This window comes from Oncorhynchus gorbuscha, linkage group LG15 (assembly GCF_021184085.1).
Source record: "Oncorhynchus gorbuscha isolate QuinsamMale2020 ecotype Even-year linkage group LG15, OgorEven_v1.0, whole genome shotgun sequence".
Lineage (NCBI taxonomy): Eukaryota > Metazoa > Chordata > Actinopteri > Salmoniformes > Salmonidae > Oncorhynchus > Oncorhynchus gorbuscha.
Genome location: NC_060187.1, coordinates 25,654,400 through 25,664,556, shown reverse-complemented (window position 1 = coordinate 25,664,556; position 10,157 = coordinate 25,654,400). Strand labels below are relative to the sequence as shown.

General features: G+C 41.0%; 1 protein-coding gene across 3 annotated transcripts in view; it reads right to left on the bottom strand.

The window, feature by feature from the left end:
* Window positions 1-10,157, bottom strand: part of LOC123996797 (UDP-N-acetylhexosamine pyrophosphorylase-like) — a 30,833-nt gene continuing 20,676 nt past the window's right edge. For 2 of the 3 annotated variants that reach the window (XM_046300498.1, XM_046300499.1), the window contains exons 6-11: window positions 9,958-10,151; window positions 3,046-3,186; window positions 2,344-2,532; window positions 2,111-2,152; window positions 968-1,034; window positions 1-772 (exon numbers count right to left, since the gene is read on the bottom strand). In XM_046300498.1, coding sequence (XP_046156454.1) covers window positions 680-772; window positions 968-1,034; window positions 2,111-2,152; window positions 2,344-2,532; window positions 3,046-3,186; window positions 9,958-10,151 — 726 coding nt within the window. In that variant the 3' untranslated portion in view covers window positions 1-679. The remainder of the gene's footprint in view (window positions 773-967; window positions 1,035-2,110; window positions 2,153-2,343; window positions 2,533-3,045; window positions 3,187-9,957; window positions 10,152-10,157) is intronic. The other variant, XM_046300500.1, reaches the window with a different exon arrangement.

The window sequence follows — 10,157 nt, the reverse complement described above, 5'->3', positions numbered from 1 at the left end:
TTCAAATTGGATATTTCTTTAATAAAGAAAATGGAAAACAATTCTTATGTGAACAGCGTCATTTGGAAGCCAATCAGGCAGAAGACTAGCAGTAGTGTGCTATGCAACCCAGTTATCATTATAAAACTATTTCCATGAACCAACATTACATGTTAATAATAAATCAATCATTTATATTAGGTTCATCTGACTACAATTGCTATATCTATCTCTATTTGTATCTGTATGTACAAATCACTTGGTAAAATGCATAGGTGGTAATTTCCATCTACAAGACAGATAAAAACATTGGACTTAAGCAAAATAAATAGCTTGATCTTCAGACTGCTTCATCCAGCCCCACAAGGCTTCTGTCCTTCATCCTGTGCTGCGGCCACGTGCTCCTCAGAAAGAAAAAAAACATTTGGAAAACATTCCAACTGGGGGTTGGATCTCATGGTACTGAGTTATAGTACAGGTTTCCCACTTACAATTCCAATTAAGAAGCTTGTTTTGGGATGTTGGAAATGCATTGTGTCTCAATTATTTAGGAAAGCAAATGAATGCAGCATTATTGCACGGAAACAAACGTCACAGTTTCTTCCAGTTGTAGGGAGGAGGAGAGGGAGTGGAATAGGTCTTTGGCTCATCTCTGGTTTTTGCTCATTCGCTCTCTCTCCCTCCCTCCATTTTCCATCCCTCACAAGCCATTCTTCACCAGTTCGTGGGCTCCACTTTCATCGATGACCAGGGTAGGGCGGAACTCTCGCCCACTCACCAGCTCCTCCAAACCCTGCAACACAACAGGAAGTGACATCAGGCTATTATATCAACAACACTGGTAAAACTGAATTAAGTAACTATAACAAAAAATCACTTTTTAATATTTATTTCTATTTGAACTGAATTAAGTAAATATAATAATAGGAATCACTTAATATTTATTTATATTTGAACAGGTCCCTACTGTTAAGTCCCTCCCCCTTACCTCTCCGCCATAGGACACCAGTGGGGAGATCTCACATTTGATTGGCAGGTCTGTTCCATCCTTCAGACTGTGGGGAAAAGAAGAGGAGGAAGGAATGAGAGAAGGAAAGGTTGAGTGCTTTTCTCTTGTGTATGGAGTGAGAAAAGAGAAGAGGCAGCTGGATGTGTGATTCTCTGCTCCAGCTGTTCTTAGATTAGATGTTTGGAGCAAAGCATTAAAGCGTTCACATCAGAGAGACTCCTAGACCTTTTTCCTGGACCCAGATAAACCCTATTCCTGGGGTAAAAATCACTTTCAGAGATTCCATTTAGTCCAAGAGTAGGCTTCATCTGGGTCCAGGAAGACTAAGTAGGCAGTTTGAAGTGGAAGTGAATGAAGTCTATATTGATTGGGAGAGAGCATATATCATACAGAAAGAGCCATTACACCTTATTGCAATCTAATGTCACCACTAAGTAGCATTTATGAACATTTATGAATGTAATAAATACTTTAAAAAGGCTGTTGAATACACTACTTTAAATCATAATCTTTGAACAATGATTTAAATGTATTTAGTGTTGCCGTCACAATCACAGGTAACTGGCCAACATCAGATCTGAAATGGCCCCTCAAAATCAATTGCAAAGCATGCCCAGTGCCCATTACCCATTACCCAGCATGCTCCACATTCCATGGGTTAGTAGCTACTGTCCCAGTTAGCACTAGGGCCTGCACCAATATCTTATGCATCCTTCCTTCCTTCCCTCCCTCCTTGAGATAATCACTGCTCTAGGATGGTTTGATTGGTGAAAGCAACAGGATGATAAACTGGCCTACACTTACCTAATCACATGCAGACCAAGTCAGTGGGCAGGTCAGGTACCCTGTGACCTCACTATGACTTTTGACCAGGGCCCTAGTACAGCTAATCCCCAGGCTGCATCTCAACACACTAGTCCCTTCCTCTCCTCTCCTTCCCTTCACCCACACTGATAATAAACTGACCAGGTGAAAGTAGGACAGGAGACAGAGGAAGCCAGTATACAAAATTGAGACACAGCCCAGGTGTGTGTGTGACAGTGGGTTACAGTGAGCAACTGTGTGAAAGCCAAAGCCCCGTCACCATGCAGTAACTCAGTCAGTAGCACAGAAAATAGTTACTTCTGGTTGACATCAGCTGTGCCACATCCTGCAGGTCCATCTCTGGAAACATTAAAACATTACACAGGACACACGGGGTTAAGGGGAACCGTGAGAGGGATACTGTGAGAAAAAGTGGGATTGTGTAAAAGGTGTGACAGGGAGACTATATGGTGATGAACGTGACAACAGGTGGAGAGATAAATAGAATGTATATTCACTGTGAGTGTGTTTGGTGTGTGTGTGTCTCTCACCTGGGTATAGCAGGCACACGTGTCCCGTTCTCGTCTATAAAGTGTCCTGCAGCATTGAGGACCCAGCGGTGATGCAGGGACATGAGGGCGTGTTTCACCGTGGTGGGCGTGTCTTTACCGTCCTGGCTGTCGGCGTTCTTCAGGGCAGAAAACTCGTCTTCACGAAGAACCTCATACACCACAAAGGCCCTGAGACACACAAAACCCAGTGTGAAAATGCATCTTTTGTGCTACCGTTACCTTTGAACAACAAAACATATTTATCATCTTTATCAAAAACACCTGAGAATGGCAGTTCTAAAATAGAGCCACATAGAATTGCATCCTCATTGCAATGAGGAATCCTTTGACTCCATGTAAAGTTCTAAAAGCAGCAACATGACACAGAGGTGATGTCATGAATCAACCGCTGAGAAAGAGACTGGAGCAGCTCGTAAAACCTACATCTTACAGGCCCCAGCAGCCGGAGGAGGAGGGCTGGGCTGGCTCTGGGACAGTGGCTATGGAGCTGGGGTTTGGGCTAGGTGTCTGAGGTCCTGGAACCTGCCAAGGAGATGGGGGATGGAAGCTGGGGCTCCAGAGATCTGGGTGTCAGGACCTGGGTCTTACTAACAGATGCCTGGCTGTGTCTCCCCCCAGGTTAAGGGGAAATACAGCCAGCTCCACACATGCTAAAGTCAGCTGGAAAATCACTGCACTTACTTGGCAAACTGGAATATGTCAAAGACAAATTTTTCCATTTTAATCCCGTTGGGTTTGTCGGGTTTGATTAGCCGTCCCTGCGTGTCCACATACAGGATTTTCTTCTGGGCCACGTGATGCTGCAGCTGAGGCTCAAACGTCCTGAGAGAGAGTTTCAAGTTTCAATGTCACATGCAAGTAATGGCTTTTTTTGCGAGCTCTAACGCCAACAGTACAGTAATTAATAAAAATGTAATGCAAAAAACAACAAGGTAGAACAAAAACAAATGAGAAATAAAAACAAGCGCACGCACACACACATATATTAAAAGTCAGTTCCTGTACCATATTTAAAATGTGCAGGGATACTGGATTGATAAAAGGTAGATAGTACCTTCAGAGAGTATTCATACCCTTTAAATTATTCCACATTTTGTCATGTTAAAGCCTAAATATGAAATGGATTACATTTTTTACCCATCTACACACCCCATAACGACAAAGTGAAAACAGGTTTTTTGACAATTTGGAAAATTTATTGAGAATGAAATACAGAAATATCAAATTTATAAAAGTATTCACACCCCTGAGTCAATACATGTTAGAATCACCGGCAGCGATTACAGCAGTTTGTCTTTCTGGGTAAGTCGCTAAGAGCTTTGAATACCTGGATTGTACAATATTTAGCCATTCTTTTCCAAATTCTTCAAGCTCTGTCAAATTGGTTGTTGATCATTAATACACAACCATTTTCAAGTCTTGCCATAGATTTTAAAGACGATTTAAGTCAAAACTGTAGGTTGGCCACTTAGGAACATTCACGGTCTTCTTGGTAAGCAACTCCATTGTAGATTTGACCTTGTGTTTTAGGTTATTGTCCTGTTGAAAGTGTCTGGTGGAAAGCAGAATGATCCAGGTTTTTCTCTAGGATTTTGCCTGTGCTTAGCTCCACTCCATTTATTTGTTATCATGAAAAACTCCCCAGTCCTTAATGATTACAAGCATACCCATAACATGATGCAACCACCACTATGCTTGAAAATATGGAGAGTGGTATTGTGTTGTATTGGATTTGCACAAAACACAACACTTCATATTAAGGACAGAAATGTAATTGCTTTACCCCTATTTTTTGCAGTATTACTTTAGTGCCTTGATGCATGTTTTGGAATATTTTTATTCTGTATAGGCTCCCTTCTATTCACTCTGTCAACTAGGTTAGTATTGTGGAGTAACTACAATGTTGTTGATCCATCCTTAGTTCTCTTATCACAGCCATTCAACTCTCGGTTTAAAAAGTCACCATTGTGAAATCCCTGAGCAGTTACCTTCATATCCTGCAACTGAGTTAGGAAGGACATCTGTATCTTTGTAGTGACTGGGTGTATTGATGCACCATCCCAAGTGTAATTAATAACTTCACCATGATCAAAAGGGATATTGAATGTTTGGTTATTTTTTTATATATTTTTTACCCATCTACCAATATGTGCCCTTAATTGCAAGGCATTGGAAAATCTCCCTGGTCTTTGTGGTTGAATCTATGTTGAAATTCTCTGCTGGACTGAGGGACCTTACAGATAATTGTATGTGTAGGATACAGAGATGAGGTAGTCATTAAAAAAATCATGTTAAAACACTATTATTACACAGAGAGAGGCCATGTAACTTGTGACTTGTTAAGCAAATGTCTACTCCTGAACTTATTTAGGCTTGCCATAACAAAAAGGGGTTGAATACTTATTGATTCACGACATTTCAGCTATCATTATCAACTGATTTGTAAAAAAATAAAATAATAATTATGGGGTATTGTGTGTAGACCAGTGACAAACACAATTCAGAATATGGAAAAAGTGAAGTAGTGTGAATACTTTCTGAAGGCGCTGTATGTGAGGTGACTAGGCATCAGCATATATGATAAACAGAGTAGCGGAATTATACAGTGGGGCAAAAAAGTATTTAGTCAGCCACCAATTGTGCAAGTTCTCCCACTTAAAAAGATGAGGCCTGTCATTTTCATCATAGGTACACTTCAACTATGACAGACAAAATGAGGGAGAAAAAAATCCAGAAAATCACATTGTAGGATTTTTAATGAATTTATTTGCAAATTATGGTGGAAAATAAGTATTTGGTCAATAACAAAAGTTTATCTCAATACTTTGTTATATACCCTTTGTTGGCAATGACAGAGGTCAAACGTTTTCTGTAAGTCTTTACAAGGTTCTCACACACTGTTGGTATTTTGGTGCATTCCTCCATGCAGATCTCCTCTAGAGCAGTGATGTTTTGTGGCTGTTGCTGGGCAACACGGACTTTCAACTCCCTCCAAATAATTTCTATGGGGTTGAGATCTGGAGACTGGCTAGGCCACTCCAGGACCTTGAAATGCTTCTTACGAAGCCACTCCTTCGTTGCCTGGGCGGTGTGTTTGGGATCATTGTCATGCTGAAAGACCCAGCCACGATTCATCTTCAATGCCCTTGCTGATGGAAGGAGGTTTTCACTCAAAATCTCACGATACATGGCCCCATTCATTCTTTCCTTTACATGGATCAGTCGTCTTGGTCCCTTTGCAGAAAAATAGCCCAAAAGCATGATGTTTCCACCCCCATGCTTCACAGTAGGTATGGTATTCTTTGGATGAAACTCAGCATTCTTCGTCTTCCAAACACGACGAGTTGAGTTTTTACCAAAAAGTCATATTTTCGTTTCATCTGACCATATGACATTCTCCTAATCTTCTTCTGGATCATCCAAATGCTCTCTTGCAAACTTCAGACGGGCCTGGACATGTACTGGCTTAAGCAGGGGGACACGTCTGGCACTGCAGGATTTGAGTCCCTGGCGGCGTAGTGTGTTACTGATGGTAGGCTTTGTTACTTTGGTCCCAGCTCTCTGCAGGTCATTCACTAGGTCCCTGTGTGGTTCTGGGATTTTTGCTCACCGTTCTTGTGATAATTTTGATCCCTCAGGGGTGAGATCTTGTGTGGAGCCCCAGATCGAGGGAGATTATCAGTGGTCTTGTATGTCTTCCATTTCCTAATAATTGCTCCCACAGTTGATTTCTTCAAACCAAGCTGCTTACCTATTGCAGATTCAGTCTTCCCAGCCTGGTGCAGGTCTAGAATTTTGTTTCTGGTGTCCTTTGACAGCTCTTTGGTCTTGGCCATAGCGGAGTTTGGAGTGACTGTTTGAGGTTGTGGACAGGTGTCTTTTATACTCATAACAAATTCAAATAGGTGCCATTAATACAGGTAACGAGTGTAGGACAGAGGAGCCTCTTAAAGAAGAAGTTACAGGTATGTGAGAGCCAGAAATCTTGTTTGTTTGTTTGTAGGTGACCAAATACTTATTTTCCACCATAATTTGCAAATTAATTTAATTAAAAATCCTACAATGTGATTTTCTTTTTCTCATTTTGTCTGTCATAGTTGAAGTGTACCTATGATGAAAATTACAGGCCTCTCGTCTTTTTAAGAGGGAGAACTTGCACATTTTATTATCAATTGACCAGTAGAATGGAGGGAAGAGGTGGCTGGTTTTCCCTTGACCTTTATCGCGCCAGGATCCCCCACTCCTGCCTTTAAAGTCGGCTGACCCTCTTGGGTAGAACGAAAATATGGTCGGAATTGTTAAGTTCATGTTTTAAGTATCCCAATATTTCTGTTATTATGGGGCTATCACTCAGTCAAAAGTGCGCCTGCGCAGGGAGTCTTGCTGTTGATGGACCTAGCCTCGAGTGGAATGGCTACCTTATAGTATAGTAAACTTTGTTAAACTGGAACCTTGTCGTTGTCATTTCGAGTTAACATTGGTAGCAGAGGATGGCTAATAACTACAATGTGCCACTGACGAGAAGAGGTCATATGAAAGTTGGAAAAATGAACTTGGAATCTGGACACGGGTTACTAATCTAGACGAGAAAAAGCAAGCACTTGTGGTGGTATTGTCACTCGAGGGAAGAGAGAGATGCAGCACTGGAAATATCCCTGGAGGATTTGAACAAGGATGATGGTATGGGAACTTTGATCAGAGCACTGGATTCTGTATTTCTTAAAGAAGAGAATGACCGTGCTTACGAGGCATATTCAAACTTTGACAGTGTTACGAGAGATATTTTGGTTGCAATGACAGACTACATCACTGATTTCGAACAGAGGTACAATAGGATGCGCAAGTACGACATGGTTCTCCCGGATGCAGTGTTAGTATCTCGCAACTTGAAAGCTGCCTGTCTAGATGGTAGAGAGAAATAGTTGGCTTTGACCGCTTGTACTGTGCTGACTTTTGCATCCATTAAGTCGGCACTAAAAATACTTTGATTATTTTTTTAAAGTTAAACTGGAACCTTGTCGTTGTGTCATTTCAGGTTAACAGGAATTACAGAAAGAGCCCAGGCCAGATGAATAGAAGTCAGAATTGAGGTAAATAACTGCCGATCTGATGTTCAAAAGTTATTGCCGGTTGTAGGAAATTATAGCAGATACATTCCCTGCAAATAAAGTAAAAAATAAACAAATTAGCTAAGTTGGATCGAGCTTGCAAAACCACGGCCAACCACAGTGGAGAGAGAGAAAGGGGGTAAGAGAAAGACTGGGATGCAGAGAGCGAGAACAACAAAGACCCCACTGAGAGTAGACAATGGCTGACCACTGACTGACCCGAAAATAAGAAAATCCTTGACTGTACAGACTTTGTGGGCATAGCCTTGCTAATGAGAGAGGCAGACCTGGCCCTCAAAAGACAGGAGGTGCCCACTGTCCACAAAATTAGGTGGAAACTGATCTGCACTTGCTAATCTCCTGCCAAATATATGACCATAGAGACCCACAAAGAATTTGAAAACAAATCCAACATTGATAAACTCCCATATCCAGGGCATACAATTAACACCTGCCAAATGCGGATAGATTTAGGTATTGCAGGTAAGAATGTCTATATTACCAGCCACGTTGGCGGTTGGTCAAGTTGCAGGGCTCTACAGTGCGAGCCCCACATTGAATAAAAATAGTAAAAAGTCAAGTAAGAGCACATGTGAGTTAGGGTCAGAAAAATGCTGCAGTAGTTGTTTTCAAAGTATGTCTGCTGTTTTGTTTCATAGCTGCTAAATTGCAAAAAGAAATAGAAATCCTAGACTGAACAAAAACATAAATGCAAACGTGTTAGTCCCATGTCTCATGAGCTGGAATAAAATATCCCAGAAATGTTCCAAACGCACAAAAAAACATTTCTCTCAACTTGTGCACAAATGTGTTTACTTCCCTGTTAGTGAGCATTTCTCATTTGCCAAGATAATCCAGCCATCTGACAGGCGGCATATCAAGAAGCTGATTAAAATGCAATATCATTCCACAGGTGCAGCTTGTGCTGGGGACAGTAAAAGACCATCGTAGATTGTTTGGTCGATAGGCTGTTGGTCGACCGAGATTTCTTTAGTCAAAAGAATGAAATACAAATATCGTGGTGTACAAGACACCTGTCTGATTCACATCTGTTTGAGTGGACTAATCCATTGTGGAGGCCCTGGGGATGGTACAGTTCATAACTCTAAGACATGTGCTACTGAAATTGTATATGGTTATATTACATAAGAACAATGATAAAACAAAAGCGCTTTCTCCCGTGTTGGATAGTGATAGCCGTCTACGGTTCTGAAACACATCAGTGCATTGTTGAATTGGCACCTTTTCCTAGACAATGTTGCTATATGCATAATAGCAAAGTTAACCAGCACATTGGTCTTGAGAACAATACAGCGGAGGCAGAAGCAGAATGTGGAGATGAGAAAACTGCCATTGCCTTTTCTACGAAAAGTGAGGAGAGAGGAAATCACAACTTAATTAGGTCTATAATCAATAGCCTAACTGTTAAATGTGCCTGGCTTTATAAATCAATATACTGTATCTACAGAAATAAGACAGATCCTGCTTCTGTTGCCTGTTTGAGTTTTTAATAGCCTACTCCTTCCATGAGCATCAAGCCTCACAACATGTCAAGTAAACATTTTCACAAATTTGACTGTTTTTAATTTTTTCTTTGCTGTAATGAAGGCTTTACACTTTTTGTCCCTCAGAACAGCCTCCCTGGTATTATTCATGTAGTGTTGTTTACACTGTTTCAAATTGTCGGAAAAATATTACAATAATAATGCTCCCTTTTCTTGATCTACTTATTGTTATTACTATTATTACGGCACAATCAAATCAATTGCTGTCGGACTCCCACTAACCATTTGTGTGTTAATTATTTAATCAAACAGTGTGCTTAAAGCATCAGACAAGCTCAGTGAATATGGTCGATTTGTTTAAAACACATCAAATGTGTCAATATATGTAAAAAATATACACGTTTTAAAATTTTGACCAATTGATTGGTCAAAAGAACAGACGACTCCTGGTCAACTAAGATTTTTTTTAGTCGAGGACAGCACTACTTTTGTTTAATGATTATTTCACTTGCTTTGGCAATGTAAACATATGTTTCCCATATCAAATCAAGCCCATTTAAATTGAACTGAAAGGGGGGATGCAGAGAGAGAGGTGGATGCAGAGAGAGAGTGAGATCAGGAAATTTGAAACACGCACTTGGTTTTAACTGTTAAAAGTGAAGAGAGAAAAAAAAAAAAAAACTTCCAAACTAAACTTCAGCTTTTTCTCCTTTCATTTACTTCACCTTAGATTCTGGATATTCATTAAAGTCACTGATGTTTCCAGGGATATATCAGCTGACAGACACTGCTCATTAGAAACCAGCTAGGTCCAAAGCCACTACTAAGCTCCCAGGTTATGAGGCTCCCACTAGGCAAGTAATGATCTCAAATACCTGCTTAATGAGGGATACACATTCACCATGTAATTACTCACTTACTGTATGGAGGTGTGTGTGGCTGTGTGTTTGCATAAATGTTTGTGTGTGTTTGAGACTCACTGGACGATGTCCCTGAGGAAGGCTAGGGTGAAGAAGTGATTGGCCACGTTTCCTGCATTGAACATCAGCCGTCCGTCCACGCTGCGCTTCTCAGCCGTAGCCAAGGTGATCTCGCTGTACTCTACCACCTGGTAACGTCCGTCGACTTTACAGACCACGCCCACCGCCTCCGTTGGATTGGTCTTCTCCACCACCTGGAA